Source organism: Rhinatrema bivittatum, chromosome 7 (assembly GCF_901001135.1).
Source record: "Rhinatrema bivittatum chromosome 7, aRhiBiv1.1, whole genome shotgun sequence".
NCBI lineage: Eukaryota > Metazoa > Chordata > Amphibia > Gymnophiona > Rhinatrematidae > Rhinatrema > Rhinatrema bivittatum.
In genome coordinates this window covers 124,098,883-124,117,465 of record NC_042621.1, presented here as the reverse complement: position 1 = coordinate 124,117,465, position 18,583 = coordinate 124,098,883, and the positions used below count along the sequence as shown (strand labels likewise).

General features: G+C 41.8%; 1 protein-coding gene across 1 annotated transcript in view; it reads left to right on the top strand.

Annotated features, from left to right (window-relative positions):
- Positions 1-18,583, top strand: part of COL13A1 (collagen type XIII alpha 1 chain) — a 578,485-nt gene that overhangs the window by 511,815 nt on the left and 48,087 nt on the right. Inside the window, exon 43 of the mRNA XM_029610690.1 lies at positions 6,896-6,934. Within this exon, the coding sequence (XP_029466550.1) occupies positions 6,896-6,934 (39 nt within the window). The remainder of the gene's footprint in view (positions 1-6,895; positions 6,935-18,583) is intronic.

Here is an 18,583-nt window from a genome sequence, read left to right as displayed (position 1 = left end):
AAAGCCGTCAAAGCAGAAGAAGACCACAGAGGACCTGGACTGGTCAGAAGACACAGACGACTGTGGAACCTGGTCCAAAGGCCAGGAGTGACTGAAGAAAGGCCCTTTTATAGGGCTAAAGCAGGAAACTGAGTGGAATTGGATTCCGGTGGGGCCAGGAGCACTTCCTGCTATTGGCCCTTTAAATACCAAGAAGAAGAGCGCGTCGGTGCCTAGAGGAAGGCCCTGAAGAGAAGCAGGACCCTGGACAGTGGCGTCCTCCGGCGCAGGAGCAGAAGAGAAGCAGGCAGGCTTCGGGGCGGCCTCCAGGCTGCGAGATTGCATTGGAGCGGCAGCGGCCTCCCGCTGTCGCTCAGGCAGAACTTCGGCGGCAGCACAGGCAGCAACAAGTAGCTGGTAGGTGCGGCTTCTTGCCACAAGAAGATGGCATCGAGCGGCACTTAGGCCAAGAAGAAGAATGCGGCACTTAGACCACGAAGAAGAATGCAGCAACGGCGGCTCTCGGCGGGGATAGCCCTGCCATGCAGGGCAGAAGATGGGTGCGGCCCCCAGGCTGCGGAGGATGGAACCGCGTGAAGAGCAGGTAGGTGGAGGGGCTGCCCGCGGCTCACCGCGGGAAGGCCCATAACAAATAATTGACAAGGTATTAAAAAATATTTCTCACTCAAGAATTGGGTCAATTGTGGAGGGTTGAAAAAAATATAGGAATTATTTAGATATTTAATCAAACTTTTGCAAGGAAACTTAAGAAAGAAACTACCCCCACTTGTTGAACCCGAGGACGCATGAGAAGGAATTGTTTACATTTTTTCTGAGTCTCTTTAGAGACATCAGGAAACAACTTCACTTTCAAATGTAAACAAAGTTTTAGATCTGTGGCGAAAAAATAATTTTAGTAGCCAGTCTTTATCAAGTTCAAGGACAAAAGAGACAATAAGTGTAGCCGGGACAGCCAATTCTGAATATGAAATTTCATGCAAAGCAGATACATCCAGTGTAGCATGATCAAGAGATTCCAAAGACATATATTGTTGCATGTGCCGGCCGTGGCAGGCCCGCAGCCAGGCCCTCTTACCCTCTGCTCCCTAATCCAGTGTCTGGCTCCACTTCCCTCACAACTGTAGGCTGCCGACTCCGTCCCGGGCTGTCTGTCCCCAGTGCCCCTGGTTCTACGATGGACTCCTGTCCTCAGTATAAGGCGAGCTCAGTATAAACTTTAATGAAGACATGAAAGAACGACAGACAAGGAATTGTATCATGCATCGTTTGAGTGGCTTCCCCTGATGAAGAACTTTCGAAACGGGGCCTTGTTGGGGCAAGAGCCGCAATTGAAAACTACCAACGTTAAGATAAGTGGGATTTAGCATTCTGGCGACCTGGCATTCTTTGTTTGATGTATAGTGTTTTCACACTCAAATTTTTATAAAAAGAAGAAAAATTAACATCTGTAAAAACTACATAAAACCTACACATATTTGGAGACATTTTTGAAAATTATAAAATTCAAAAAATTATAAAACACAAAATAGGGTAGGGTGGACGGTGGTGCTCATGATTAAACAAGAAATTATACACAAGGCACTAATGGTTGAGTGCTCTTGGTAGTTTATGAAGCATTACCATACACCCAATTAATTTTATAAAAATTATGGTAGGAATTAATGGTTTTTGGGTGTGAGTTCACATAGTAATTTTAATAAGTTTGGTTTAAATAAAAAAGAAAAATATAAAAAAATGTAAGAGTAGGTTTAGTGCGGGTTTTGAAAGCAGCAGAGGCATGACATGACCAGAGAATTATAGCCATCACAACACTTAATAAGGGTCATGGGTGCTACAATGTACCTGAAGTACATAGATTCCATGATACATCTGAAAATCAAGGACTAAAGCCATAGTGCATGCAAAGGGCTGCCAGTGCCATGATGGGCTTCCAACATGGATGTTCTTGGCAAGGATGCACTTTGAATCCTCACTTTGATGCACAGGAGCTCTAATGTAGTTTCAAAGACCATGATAGCTAAGGCATCACTTCAAGGAGATGACCATCACCTTCACACTACAAGTGGATTTGATCTCCTAACATGATTACTAAGATACAGCTTTAAGATACTTGGTGCACTGGAGTAGCCCAAACTGCAGAGGATGAAAGTGTGAACTGGGAGTGAGACCTCTGGAGAACAAAAACACAGGCCTTTATGATGGACTCTAATGTAAATATGTGTTCAGCTGCATAGGCCCAAGGGGTGAGAGCATAGACTTCAAGTACAAATAGAATGAGGCAAGAGCACAGACCTCAAGCATGAGCCATGAGGGGCAAATGCATGGACCCTGAGCACAAGACGTAAGAGTGTGAGGCCTAAACATGGGCCCAGAGAGGCAACAATAGGGGCCTCAATCACAAGTCCTGAGGAACAGGAGCTTAGACCTGACTTACGAAAGAAGGGCTTCAAGCATGTGCTGTAAGAGACAGGACCTTGAGAACTAAAGTAGGCCACAAGAGTGGGTCTTGTTGTTGAGAGTTCTGGTCTCAAGTGCTAGCCTGTCGTGTTGACCTACAGCAGCCAGAGTATAAAATTGTGTGGAAAGAGTACAGGACTCAGGGGTGAGAGTATAGGTCCCAAGGGAAAGGGGTGAGAGTGTGGTCCTTGAGCATGGGCCCTGGGGAGGCCAAGAGCACTGACCTCAACTGCAGGACCTATCAGAGCAAGAGAACTGGCCTAGAACATGGGCCTTCAACATAAGCCCAGGGAAAGATAAGAGTGCAGCTCTATAGTGCAGGCTTCGATGGGGAAAGCAGTAGGTGGGCCTTGAGCATGGACCCCAAGGAGGACAAGAGTGTGTGTGCCTTGAATGCATAACCCTGGGGAGGCAAGAACAAGAGTGCAGACCCCAAAGAGAAAAGAGTACAGGCTCAATTTCGTTGTAATTGCCTAATTCATGATAAACGACTGCACATCTCTAATAGCTAATAGGGTAAAAGGGAGGCAAGTGGGGCTAGGAAGTCCTCTCCTTTACTGGAGTGAACTGGGAACAAACTAGGAAAAGAAGAAATTGTGTCGGCACTTGTGTCTAGTAAAACCTGCCCACACTTATGCGGGCAAGGCGGAATTTGTGCACACATGCGCGAGTCAATATGAAATCAGGCACACTTGTGCGCGCGAATAGCCGATTTTAAAACATGTACATATGCGCATATGTTTTAAAAGTGCCTCGTCCAAGTGCGCTCACCGGCAAATGCATGCACATGTTTTCCCACACACAGCTCGTAAGATCTACCTCATAGTGCCCAGCACCTCCAGCCTCTCTCCTGTTTACATCAGTGTGGTGTACAGGCTTCTGATTCAGACAGAAGAGCTGGATAGATATCTGATCGAAGACATCCATAAGATAGGGAAGAAGGGAGAAATGTTCCTTGTTGGAGATTTTAATCTGCAGGATGTAGACTGGCGTATCCCTTCTGTGGAAGCCGCAAGAAGTAGAGAGATAGTGGATGCCCTCCAAGGGTCTCTGCTCAAACAAATGGTAATGGAGCCCATGAGAGAGGGCGTGATACTCTACCTAATCCTCAAAAATGGGGATAATGTGTCTAATGTCCGGACAGGTGCCCACCTGAGCATAAGTGATCGTCAGACAGTATGGTTTGATATTGCGAATAAGATACAGAGAAGTCACACGAAGACCTGAGTTTTGAATTTCAAAAATACAGATTTTGACAAAATGTGGATGTACCTGGAGAAAGAACTAGAAGACTGGGAGAAAATGGGTGTGGTGGAGCAATAGTGGACCAAATTAAAAGCGCTATTACTAAGGCAACAAATCTATGTTTGAAAAGTAATTAAAAGTACAAGGAAAAAGAAACTGATTTGGTTCTCAAATGAGGTGGCTGCAAAAATGAAGGCAAAAGATCAGCTTTCAGGAAGTATACAAGATCCCAAAAAGAAGAATACAAGGAAGAATAACTGAGGGAAAAAAAAAAAGAAATCAGAAAAGCAAAAGAATCAAGCGGAAGAAAGAATTGCCAAAGAGATGACAAAACATTTTTCAGATATATGAGAAAGAAGAAAAGCCCAAAGTGGTACAGTGAACTTGAAAGGTGACAAGAAGCAATGTGTAGAGACAAAGAAATGGCGGAAATATTAAACAAAGACTTCAGTTCAGTGTTCAATAAAGAAGATTCTGGAGAAGGACCATTGCTGGTTGACAAGACCATAGAAGGGAATGTGTTTTACACAACTCCTTTTACAGAAGAGAAAATATGAAAAGAGCTAGGAAAACTGAAAGTGGACAAGTCCATGGGGACGGATGAGGGATATCTGAGGATACTACAGGAACTCAGAGATGTCATGGCTGGTCTGCTAAATGACCTGTTCAATAGATCCCTGAAAATGGGAGTGGTGCCAAAAGATTGGAGAAGAGTGGTTGTGGTCCTGTTTCATAAGAGTGGTAGCAAAGAGGAGGCTGGAAACTACAGGCCAGTTGGCCTCACCTCGGTGGTTGGAAAATTAATGGAGACGCTGCTGAAAGAAAGGATACTGAACCGTCTACAATATGGTAAGTTGCTGGACCTGAGGCAGCATGGATTCACCTTAGGAAGATCCTGTCAGACAAATCTGATTGATTTTTTGATTGGGTGATTAGAGAATTAGATTGAGGAAGAGCACTCGAGATTGTCTACTTGAAGACATATGAATAAAATGAGAAGCTTGGGAGTGAGCGCCAAGGTGGTGGCGTGGCAGCATGCGAAGGGCTCACCCCCTTGCGCGCACCATCCCCGGGTTTTAAAAGATATGCACGGCTACGCGCGTATCTATTGAAATCCAGCATACTTTTGTTTGCGCCTGGTGCGTGAACAAAAGTGAACAAAGTTAGGGGTTGGTTTGCTAAAGTATACATTTTAGCAGAGCTTCCAACTGACGTGCCTTCAGACCTGATCAGATGTGCCACAGAAAAATCACCATTGCCCGATGCTCAGATCCAGGCCAGCACCTGGGCTCTGTTCTTAGCATCTTGCAGTAACAAGAAAAACCCAGTGGTAGCATGTAAATGTGTAGGAGCTGCTTTCTGAAAACATGTGTAATCCTGCATGCCTCTTCCTAGCTACATCATGCACCTGGAGTGCGTTAACTAATGGGCAGCATCAGGGCATGGCTAGCTGGGCCCCGCTTTGAGCAGTACACATTGCCCACAGCATTTCCTCATCTGCCCCATACTGATCCTCCTCCTTTGAGTCTTCCCAGCCTCTGTCCTATTCCCAGGCTGAATGAGATAGAGAAAGCGTGCCCTGAGCACTGGCTATGACTTTCCCTGAGTGTTGGGAGTAGCAGAAGTGGAGGAGCTCTGGCAGCCACATGCGGCAGCCAAGGTAACTAATTTAGCCAGCTGCTCGCACCACTCAGACTTCTCCCGTCTCCTGTACTTGTATATATAGAGGGAGCTGGTCCTTTGTGACAAGTTCATGTGTGTCTTTGCTCCTTCTCTCTGTTGGCTTTAAAATTTGGAAGAGAGACCAATGGGTCTTTTAGTGCTTCCCTAGGTGGTCTTTTGGCCATGTGAGCCCTCTCCATGTCCTCACTGCCTATTCCATAGAGGTTGGTGTGCCACACAACATTTTTGTTAATGTAGGTGTGCCTTGGGCTTGAAATGATTGGGAAACACTGCTTTAGTAAATAGAACCCATTTGCTGTAATGTAAGCTGCGTTAAAGTCAGCCATTAACGTATAGCAGCTACTTTTTAGCATGGCTTAGTAAAATCGACCCCTTTGTTATCACATAGGTTCTCTGCGAGCCTTCTGTGGTCCAGACAGTTGAAATTACTAAAGTTTTGGTTTTAGAAGGATTAGTTTCTACTAGCAATTTCATAATCACGATAAGACATCCCATGCAAGGAGCATTATAGCAGTTCTGTGTTGTTTTAGGAGCCAGCTCTGTACACAGTCTTTCATTCACTCATTCATATGTTTTTATGCTTTCTGCCACATCTTTTTCTTAGTTTCCAGCTCCAGCAGTATAATATTTGTACTTCAAGTGCAAATTAGGTGACAAAGCGTGTCCCCTGAATCGGTCTAACTGGTAGTAATTATGGATGCCCTGTTCCATGGCAGTAGAGTCATTAAATCTCACTGAAGAGTTACTCTTGTGGTTTACTTATGCAATAGCAGCTAAGATACGGTTCTACCTATTTAACAGAAACAAAATATAGAACAACGAGGAAAAGAAACATTTCAATCTGCTAGTTTGCCAGTGAGTTAAGATTATATGTAATTTTCAATTGTGATCTTTTTCCATGAATGGTAGTGCTGCTGAATCTACAGTTAAATTCCTCCCCCTATCCCTGGGGATAAAGTAACTATTTTTCCAGGTGTTCCTACCTCGATGTTCAGTGTAATGTTTTGTTTTCCTTTGTGTTTGATATCACTACACATGATCATGCCCTACTGCACTCTGACACAATGGCATAACTCAATCAACCCTACCACAGCAGCCTGGCAACTTTCCTTTCCCTGCCACATGCAGAGTTCTACACATGTCTACCACTGATTTTTAATCTTGCTTAAATTTGGGCTTATAAATAGCCATTAGTTGTTAGCAGGATTTGCATATGTACCTTCTGGCCAGCTACTTGATGTCTTTCCCTACTTGTTCCTTGAGGAAGTTAAGGCCCTTTTGACAGGTCCAAATGTTTGCATAACAAAAACTTACATGTTGGGCCCTTAAAAGTTGTCACACAACCAATTTTGCCCCTCTTTCTTATAAACAAGCCCATTTATTTAGGATAGTATTCTAGACCAATTCCTATTGATATGTGTACTGCAGACATAATAGTTAATCTTTTCCTACCAGCCCATTGACCTTTCCTAGAGCATTAAAATTACTCTTGCCTCTTGTTCTGTTGTAGGGTGATGATGGCTTACCAGTGCAAGGTTGCTGGAATAAGGTAAGAAAAGGCCTTGAAGTTTTGTTAGCGTGATAAATTAGTTGTGGTGGTATATTTTGCAGATTCATTTTCCCATAACATTAGAAGAAGGTGTGTGAAGCTTGCAGTTATATCACTAGCCATGCAATAAGTAGAAATGGGCAGGCAAGAAGCCAGAAGCATAGACCTACATATCAGGCAGATGCATTGAGGTGTAAGTACAAAACCAGAGTAGTAGATAAATGTGCTTGCAAACCGGATACATAAATACAACCAAAAACATAAAAATAATAAATAAGATGATGAGTGAACATTTAGTGATGTTTAGTTTCCTTATTTGATACAAATATTTGCATATGCATGTGCTTATGCAAAACAACAGCAGGACAGCTTTCAAAATGCTCGATGTCAACCAGTGTCAGGGCAAGCATATCAGAATGTGCTCTAACCTCCTTGAGATGTCAACTTCTATTTTTCTTCTTTAGCAAAAGTTGACTTGCATGGCCTGTAATATTTCAAACCATGTGATCAGGTAGCCATAGGCACTAACCAAGGTCAACACAGCTTAATGACATCACACTGTGTTCTGATCTCACTGAGATTTCAACTGACCTGGCCTGCTTCCCTATAAAATATGAAGGTTAAAAAAAAAAAAGTGATTCCATGTGTAGGAGGTGTCGGGAAGAAGGAAGTGAGCACCTGAAAAGTCTGAGCCTGGGTGGCCAAAATTGGAATGAAATTGGATGAACAGTTCAAAATGTATTGGGGGGAATGGAGAGAGAAACAGATAGACATCCTGATCCCTGTAGAAAACTAGGCTAAATGTATGTGTGGTAGATTTGTTCCTATCAAAAAACAAAATAAATACATTCTTGTGTCGTATACCAACCTATAAAAGTAGAGTGCCATTTGAAATTGCTGGCTTCCTGAGTTGAATACTGCACTGCGAGGTGGAAAAGGCAATTCCATTTTTTTGGAAGAACAGGGAAAATTTCAGGTTAATTAACAATTTCCCCCCATTATTGCCTCTTTTATTATCCACTAATTGCCCAAAAGACAGCACAGTCAACTGACTAGTATCTTTTCTGGCTTTTGAGTCTAACCCTCAGCACTAATCTGGCTGCCAGGGGGTCCCACAGCAATGCAGCAATCGACCCTCCCTCACCTCAGCCGGCATCTACCCCGTTGCACAGGAGACCCAAACTATTTCTGCCTTGGACTAAGCACAGTTTACTCTAGTCCTACCTATTAAACTTCCAGTTCAGTGTATTCTCATTTACCTTATTAAAAACACACACAAACATTCACACATAACAAAAGGAACTGAATCATGAGTTACTATAACATGATTGAATCAGATGATGCTAAGTTATCTGGAATTAATAACTTTGGATACTATTGATCAAAGCACAGTAAAATTTACATGCCGAAAGCCTGAGACAATTAAAGACATTATTCCACGATACACAAACATTAGAAATCTGAAAGGTATCTTGAGAGACAATTGACACTAAAGAAACTTAAATTAGTGATAGAATTGAGTGACTTGTGTGAGATGATTTGGGGATCTGAGTCACGAGAACCGTACAGGGGCCAACCTGGTTAGCTCAGTGGCACATGCTGTGCATTGCCACGCAGAGGATCTCAGTTCAATTTCCTGGTCAGCTGGGGCTGGAGACGCCACAGAAGCTGCGTACATAGCCCATGCAGGGGAGGGAATCCTAATCATCAGGCACCAGCACCACCCAGTGACCAGATTTAGGGCTCCAGAGGAGCCCAAGAGGATGGCCCTGGTGAACAGGGAGGGGATATAATCCCCATTTGTTTGCAAATGAAGGGCAATGGGGCCAGATCCTAGCCCTCATTCAAATTAAGCTGGAGTCCCAAAAGAGCAGGAGAAAACTGCCAAGCAACCCTCAACAACAAAAAAAAAAAAAAAAAGTAGCCTCCTTCTTACCTTTCCTTGTTCTCTTTGCAGTCTAAATTTAAGAAGAAGAGGGGTTATTAATAGATATTTAAGGAAACACTCAAAAGGTTATTTTATTTTATATAATAGGAAAAAATATACACATGTTCTCTTATTTTAATCTGTATATTTAACCCAGTTAATTAACTCTAACAGAGTTCCCATTGGGTGATGTGAAATTTGGGTCGATGCGCATTATTTAAACTCTAAAATAACAATAAAGTTATTTAAAAAAAAAAATGCTAAACAAGTCTCAGCAGCACCTCACCTGTCCACACAAGTATCTCTCAACACAGATCTACTTTTGGAAAATGTCCAGTTTGTTGGTTTATCATCTTAAAAGGAAACCTCAGCCACTTAACTGATTTTTTTCCCCAACTAAACAGCTTTTGAAACGAAGTGGACAATGAATCATATTTCAAGAGCAATGCCTTCCCTTTACTCTTGTTTCAGTGCAGTGGTGTCACTCCAATCTCAGGTTCCACCTCTTTTCTTTGGCACCCTCTGGCTGTTATCAGTAATGACCAAATCTCCCTCACAACATGTGCTAAGTGTCAGATTATGGTGCAGCTGGCAAATAACATATGGTGCCCCAATATACCGGGGTTTTAATGACGATCTCACCTGACAAGGTGTGTGGTTGCCATGTTAGTCTACCTGACTGCACAGAAATAAAGGTTAACAAAAAAAAAGAAAAAAAGTGTAAGGTGGGTCTAACTTAATCCATTTCTTGACTAGCGTTTGGGAGATAACAGCCCTTTCCCTCAGGTCTGAACTGAATGAGCAGGTCAGAGCAAAAGATGACATTCTCAGAAAATGCAAGGGAATCTTAAAATAGTTTACAAAGGTAGTGGGAAGGGGGACTGATCTGTTAGAGGGATAGGAAGGTGACAGAAAGGCAGTAGAATTATTTCTGGTAGTGAATTTAAAAAAATAAATAAACAGTCTCTGTCAAACAAGTCCCTTTTATGTCAGTTCCAAAGTGTTTCATCATTTTAACTTCAAATGTCTTACGTTCCTGGATTGTTCTGACTTCCATAATTAATAGTGAAGTTGCCTAAGTGATTCGTTCTCTAGCCGTTAAATTGTTCCTCCTTCACTTTTGTATAACCTTGCACTGTGAGGTTGAGCATGCTTTTACTGTACTCCACTTTACAAAAGCCCACTGTGTCTTCCCTCCGTTCTCACCCTTCCCAAGCTCTCACTGGTTTGCTTTATGAAACTAACCTGAGTTTGTGTTTTCTTTTGCAGTGATGGCTCTAACCACGGAGTGCTCTCTGTGTTTGTACATAGAATATTTATTTTTATACATTTTTACAAATTACCAAGTAAAGAAGCTGCTTATTTTTTTGTACAGAAAATGCGAAAGGTTTTCTCGTTCATTTTGTAGAATTCCATGTCCATGCTCGGCTAATTTTATGTTGCAGAATACAGCTGTAATAATTGCATGATATTTGTGCACAAGTGTTGGAGCTTAATAAATTATTGCACTGAGATGCTAAAAGGAGCAGATCGGCAAGGAGGTGCTGGCCTGATCCATCAGCTTTACATGCGATTTGCCAAACCAGGAGCATTTCATAGTATTTCTATATGTCCTACAAAATCATGAATATCACAAGCAGAGCATGATACTAAAAAAACAACAAAAAAGTCTGCTACTAGTGGCATGTGACTTCTCATCCCCAGAAAAGAATTTAATTGCTACCATTTAGCAATATGGCATGATAGGATATGTAATTTTTTTCCCTCTGTTACCTGTCTCAGGTGTGGTGTTAGGAAGATTTAGTAACTTTAAGAACCTGATACATTATAGCTTTTTCCCATTCTCTATCTATGGGAAAAAATCTTGATGAATCAGGCCCTAGGTGTAATTATAAGACAACCATGCATGATCTGGATGGCCATATTGCAATTACTGACTAGATCTTGGAAATGTTTCCAATCTCTGTATTGTATTATGATAGACAGTTTAAAGCCTGAGCTCCATGGTGTATCTAAACCAATGTTTAGGGATTCTGAGGCATATGATGGTATCACATCTATCACCATACATTACAAGGCTAGGACTAGACACATAGCTAATCAAATCACTTGATTCAAAGTTGCATTTTAGTCGGTTGCAGACTTGGTGTCTTAAAACAAAATTATTTGGTGCATTTATCCTGTTGGCCATATCACCTGATCATTCATTTTCCACTAGACGCATACACTCCTTTAAACTATGCTTATGGAAAATGTGGGGGGTTTTTTTTTACCTTTTTCTTCATGGAATCATCCATTAATCTCCTTTAGAGGCTTATTTGTAGCATTGGAACACCACCAGAAAAATGCCGCTTTATGTATTCTGAAGTCTACCTAAAAGCTGAAAGGTACGAGAAAACAAGTCTGAAAATGGAGATTTGAAGAATGTTTCTTTTTATTATTTCAATGTAATAATTAGTCGAATATTCCCTGAGGTTGATGCTCACGGATAAGTTGTTCGGTGGTCAAAACATTTTCTCCCGTTCTGTCCCTTGGCAAAAAGGCATATATGGGGCCGAAGCAATATTTTGGCGCAGAAAGCAGGCGCTGAACAGTCAGCGCCCGCTTTCTTAATGCGCTCCCAGGTGCCCCCCTCCCTGGGGGCGCCATGCAATATTTAAATTAGGGTGTTGCGTTAGCAAGGAGATGCTGAAGACGCTTGCGCGCCCCTAGCGCCTCCTTGCGAAAGAGAGCATGAGTGCATCGGCCATCTGCCGGTTAGGAAACATATTCCTAAATGTCGCACAGCCAGGGGTTCAGGAAATGGACGCTAGTCAATTGAGTATGTGCTTCCTGCACCTGACTGCCGGCGCTTTTTTTTTTTTTGTTAAATTGCTTTAATTTTTCCTCCTACTTAATATCGCAACGATATTAAGTAGGAGGCAGTACAGAAAAGCAATTTTTTCTGCTTTTCTGTACTGGTTTAAGGAGCGCTCAGCTATTAAAGCCTGCTCCTGGCAAGCATTAATTTCTGATTGTTTAAATGTGCCCCTAGACGTACATTTTTTTTTAATAGGGGGTGAATATCTAATAGCCTCATTCACATACATTTGCATAAGGGGATAAGTTAGCACCTCTACAACCCGCGTCCAACTGTGGGTTAACGGTGCGCTCGGCTGAGCGCACTGTATTGCATTGGTCCCATAATTAGTAGGACTAAAAAAAAAAGTCTTCTAGCCATCACGTTCAGGCATCGAGTTACCCATAGCCAGCTCTGTGCTGTTATGCACTAACCTATGTATTATTGCTCCGTAACTTTGCTACAGGTAAAATTCCAGAACTTTGTTGTTCTCATTTTTAAATGTTTGTAAAATCAAAACTACAGTTTCCTTTTTGAAGTCTAAAAGAAGGTCCTCATTCTTTTCCACATTATATGATACAAATATGCTATATGATCCACATATATATCTTTTCATTTGTTATAAGTAGTAATGACCTTTTTGTGTCCTTTTCTCCATTGCTACTGTATGTATTCCTAGCTATCCCATATCTTTACTTGAATGGTAAATAATTTAAATGAATGACATTAGAGGTCTGATTTATCAAAAGTTATTTTCCATAAGCATAAAATTGTTTGAAAAACAATAGTCACAAAAATGCTGTGTTCACATAATACAGTAAAAGATAAACTAAATTATCTAAATTATTTCTGTTCTTTTTATGTGAAACATAACATGTTATGGTTTTAGAATAGATTCGCTTTCATGTATTGCTCCACTGCAGTACATTGGTAGGTGCCCAAGTGACTTCGGTTTGAGGCAGTTTACAAAGCAGATCAGATGATGATCCAGACAGAGCAGTGATAGCCTTGGCACACCTTCACACAGTGCAGTATAAAACCTGCATATTCTTAGCAAAGCAATATACTCCAACACGTAAAACTCACTCCCTGTTTCAGAGATTTGCAAAATCAGCCAGCGACAACATTAATATTATAAAGACAGTAAAACAGCTTGAATCACTAAGAGGTTGATTTTAAAAGCATTGCTTGCGCAAAAATGCCCAAACACACATGTATGTGGGCCGCGCACGAGCAACGTGGATGTAAAAAAAGCTGCAAATTAAAGGGCGGATTTTAAGAGCCCTGCTCGTGTAAATCCGCCCTGATTTACGCGAGCAGGGCCCTGCGCGCTGGTGCGCCTATTTTACATAGGCCTACCGGCGCGCACAGAGCCCCGGGACTCGCGTAAGTCCCGGGGTTTTCCGAGGGGGGGCGTGTCGGGGGGCGTGCCCGATCCGCGCGGCGTTTTCGGGGCGGGACGTAGCGTTTCGGGGGCGGGTCCGGGGGCGTGGTTACGGCCCGGGGCGGTCCGGGGGCGTGGCCATGCCCTCCGGACCCGCCCCCAGGTTGCGTCCCGGCGCGCTAGCGGCCCGCTGGCACGCAGGGATTTACGTCTCCCTCCGGGAGGCGTAAATCCCCCGACAAAGGTAAAGGGGGGGTTTAGACAGGGCCGGGTGGGTGGGTTAGGTAGGGGAAGGGAGGGGAAGGTGAGGGGAGGGCAAAAGAAAGTTCCCTCCGAGGCCGCTCCGATTTTGGAGCGGCCTCGGAGGGAATGGAGGTAGGCTGCGCGGCTCGGCGCGCGCCGGCTATACGGAATCGGTAGCCTTGCGCGCGCCGATCCAGGATTTGCGCGGCTACGCGCGTATCTACTAAAATCCAGCGTACTTTTGTTTGCGCCTGATGCGCCAACAAAAGTATGCCAAATCACGCTTTTTGAAAATCTACCCCTAAGCGTGTATGTACCCATGCATGTGGAAAATAAGGGGACGGAAAAGGGATGGGGCATTCCAGGCTGGGCCAACATTTACGCGTGTAACTCCATATTTTAAAACTGAAAACCGCAGCGCCCGTAGGCTAGATATCTGCTATTAATGAGGAGCAAGTCTGTAGAGCTCAAATTTTAGGGTTCATAGGACAAGGCGAGGGGTCCGGGTCAACTGGGTGGTGTGTAGGATGAAGAACCAGAGGGGTCTGAAAGACCTCAATATTAACTGGACAAGCTGGTGGACTAATTGGAAAACTGGGATTCTGCCTCGCATGAACATGTTTTAAAATCCGCTTACAAACGCGCGTAAAAGCCAAAAGAATTCTATGGAAAACAAGCATACTAGCTTTGCTTGAATAATAATCTCTTAAAATTAGGAGCACACTTACATGCGGTTGGTGTATTTTAAACGTATGTGCGCGTGATTTAAAATTCCAGCACGTCTTCGCTTGCACACCAACATGCGCGTGTATGGGTGCACGGGCACTCATTTTAAAATTACCGTTCTTGGCTTTTTCTGGGGGAAACTAATGCTTAACAAATCTTGCCCAAAGAGTTAACTGTTCACAGCAGGACAAAAAAAAAAAAAATAAATTCAAACTTGGAGCCATGGATTCACTGCAGCATAATTGCTGCTCTGGTAGCATTGTCCATGTAACACAATACAGAGTCGTAAAATGTGTGACACCGATTCCTTTATGTATTCTAAATACCAAGACTAGTGAATGAGTTACATTTTTTCCCATCCCCTGCACTGAAGCCCAGTTCAGAGAATGGTTTAGTTGGACAGCAGTTGCTTGCTTGGCAAATGGCATAGAAGCAGGATTATATAATATATGGCGTTGTACCCATTGTTCCATTTATTTAGTCAGCTGGTTTCTCTGGAGCCCGATTCCAAAGATCAGTAATGGGCTTTGTCATTCTTCTGGAGTCGAAGTGGCTTATAGCATAAGAATCAAGTGACTAAAGACTTGTTGAGTGAGAAGGGATTCAGCCCTGGACAAGCCTGAACCACCTAACACTATCAACAGGCAAGCCTTCTTTTTGTCTGAATTAATTTAGCAGGTCTGCCATATTTTGAGCAGAGGTTCCCTGGGCCCATAAGCCATTGGTTTGGTTTCACCATAATTCAAGCCATATTTTGTTTTACACAGCCCGGCCTTTCATTCCCATGATTCCCTTTCCACTCTTCATTTCTCCACCCCAGATTTGGCTGGTTTGTCCTCAACCAAGTTCTGGGTTTGGATTGCATGCGTTTGCAAGATTGTTTTGTAATGTATATGGAAAGCAAACTAAACCCCGATAAACCAGGATGGCATTGTTTAGATTTCATCTGAATGTTAGCTTTTCTTGAAGTAAATTAGTGATGCACTGCTCTTATGTGCGGGTTGTTTCTGAATCAGCATGTGTGATAAAGGGATGAAACTGTGTGCCTTTCATATCTATCACAATACCAGCTTATTGTGCTAGCATCAAAACTAGAAGTAAATTATATTTAGATTATATTCAAATGTAAGTATTTTATAGTAAGGAAATACATCAGACATGATATTGGCTACCTGCCCATTGGTGATTATTGTTTAATTACTACTACAAGACTGTAGTATTGTACATACTAAAACACAAAAAAACGAAGCACACAAAGCTCCAGCAAGAATATTACAATAGATTATAAACTGGAGTTATACATACACATAAACACTCATATTATTATATTGATTTATTATTGTGTTTTATTATTTGTTTTACTGAGTTGTATATTGATTTGTTTAAATTTGTTGTACACCGCACTGACCAGGGATTCCCTGAGTGAGAAGTTAATAAGAATGAATGAATAAAGATATCATATCACAACTTGCGCAGACTTTCAAATGATGCTCTGGGTCAATAATCATGATTTTCAAAGTGATCTAATCATCTACCATTGGTCTCCATGCAATCATTTTTTTATTTTTTTTATTTTCTTGAACATAAGAACTGAGTTGTTTTTTGTTTTTTTAAATAAGTCAATTTTTTAATCCAAATAAAGTCCCAAAGACTGAATTCAAAACTTATCACCACCTCCTTCCCAGAATATTTTTCAAATAAGTTTGTTTGTACTTATCTTCTGTTAAAAAATCTGTACAGCATTCATTACCTAAAAATCCATATAACCAGCCGACACTGGTGTTTGGGCAACCTGGTTTGTCTGCCTCAGGTATCATCAAAATATTGGGACAGATTTTAAAAGCTTACGCACGTAAATCCAGCTGAATTTACACGTAGGGGGGGTTACGCGTGCCAAGCCTATTTTGCATAGGCCCAGCAATGCGAGCAAGCCCTGGGACGAGTGTATGTCCCGGGGCTTTATGAAAGGGGCGGGGGTGGGATGAGGCATCCGGCACAGCGGTTGTGCCGTGGGATCATGCGCCGGCACTTGGCCAGCAGGCGCAACTTATGGAATAAAGGTTAGGGGGGGTTAGGTAGGGATGGGGCGGATTAGGTAGGGAAGGGAGGGGAAGGTGGGGGGTGGAAGGAAAGTTCCCTCCGAGGCCGCTCCAATTTCAGAGCGGCCTCGGAGGGAACAGGGAAAGCCATTGGGGCTCCCCTAGGACTCGGCGTGCGCAAGGTGCACAAGTGTGTACCCCCTTGCATGCGCCGACCACAGATTACTCGGGCATAGATTTGTGCACGCCGGGTTGCACGTACAAATTTACGCCCGCACATAGGTAGTAAAATCCGGCCCATTACATCTAAAGAAGAAAAACATTTTTTAAAAAAGTAATTTAAAAATCACCAATATCCAAAAAACAATGGTACAGCAATTTACAAATATCCATTTATTCATGCCCTACAGAATGTCTCCCCTTCTCTAAACATTATGGCCTATCAGCATTTAATTATTTAGTTGAGCCTCCATAAATCCAAATTGTCCACCAATAAGTAAATATTGATTTATGTTTATAATCAATCAAAAAAGTTTGCTCGTACACCAATCACAATACATATTGTAAACACACAAGGAATTTAAAGAAACTATACTCTGTTTTCTTAGAGAAAGGGAGATATTTTATCTAGCATGAATGAATGGATATTTGTAAGCTGCTGCACTGTTGTTTTTTAGATATTTATTTTTAAATTACTTAAAAAAATGTTTTTCTGCTTTAGATGTAATATTTTGATGACCCCTTGAGGCAAGAATGGAGGTTGACAAAACACTGGTGTCGGGTGGTTATATGGATTTTATGGAATGTATCCTGCATGGGTTTTTTATCAGAAGTACAAACAAAATCTTTTTTGAAAAACATCCTGGGAAGTAAATAGTGATAAGTTTTGGATTCAATCTGTTGGGACTTTATTTGGATTCAAAATTGGACTATTTAAAAAAAAACCAATTGTTTTTATTCGAGCAAAACAAAAATAAAAATATGATTGTATGGTGATCAATGGCAGATGATTAGATCACTATGAAGATCATGAATATTGACCCAGAGCAGCGTTTGAAAGACTGCGCAAGTTGTTATATGATACTGCTGGTCAATGTAATGACACAGGTGCTTATTTGTATGTTTAACTCCAGTTTATAATGTATAGTACCGTACATGCTTTCATATTTGGATTGTTAGAAAAGATGATCATTAGGGGGTAATTTATAGGGATGTATAGTTGTTTTAAACGAAATAGACAATGGAGACGAAATTGTCTATTTTGCTGTGTTTCAGGAGTACCCCGAAACGAAAAAAATTGATGAAATTTCATGGAATTTCATGTTAGTGCACAATAATGGGATTTAGTGCGCACAAACTTCATATTAGTGCAGATTGAGTCCCATTAGTGCACTCTACCTAGTTTTCTAATTTCGGACTTAGAGCATTAAGGCTCATTTCACACACTGCTCTTCATCTACAGAGGGCGCTTTGGTCATCTAAATTGCTAACTGAACTGTAGATTTGTGAGTTTTGGCTGTATAGACTATCTTGCTCAGCCAAAAATATATGTCGGGTTGCAGACACTTTGCCAATACAATTTTATGAAAAAGGCTAAAACAGCTTCCTCCTTTGATCAACTAGAAAGGTTCTTAGAAACATCTGGGGATGAATTTTATTAAAAGAAGGTTGTAAGCTTTGTGTGTTGTGCAATATTTCAAAAGTGGATACCTCAGGTAGTAATACTCAACCTCTCAATTAAAAATATGACTTTTAAGTCATTCTATTTTACCATTCTTTAAGTCTCTTCCCTACAATTCTCTTGAAACTCTGCAAACTGTCATGTTTAAAAGAGAATATTACCTCACACGTGCTGAAACTGACTGGTTTATAAGATTACAAGTGACAGACTGCATGAATAGATCAGATCCCGTTCCATGTGAAATAATTTGCAGCTTTACTCTGAACAGGGCTATTTTTAAGATTTAGAAGAATTTGAGAGAATAATTGTATTATTTTTAATTGATATAGGGATAAGTATTACTACTCATGCACTTTTAAAATACTGGAAAGAATATACAAGATGCAACTTTCTTTTAAAACTTAAATATATGGATTTGTTAATGACTCACTATGTAAAAGAATTAAATGAAGTCAAAGTAAAATAAACTGGAAAAATGCCACATTCTGGAGGGTCACGCAAGCCATCTTCGTGGAAACCAAGTTCCATGTAAAGCAATGTTGTAGCTTGCCTCGAATTCAGCGATTTTTACATTAGCACATATATCTGCCTCCTCAAGGGTCAGACTCCATGGCTGATAGCCTGAAAATGAAACCAAGGAGGATCGCAAAGCTAGGGGAATGGCCTTCAAGCATAGAAGAAGGGAGAAGGGCCTCCATCCTGTCAGAAGACTTGTTGAAGACTATTTGCCAGTCATCTTCTCTGGGAGTTCTGGAGCCCCGCTATGCAAGAATTGTACCTTTGCTGGACACACCATACATTACTGGATTC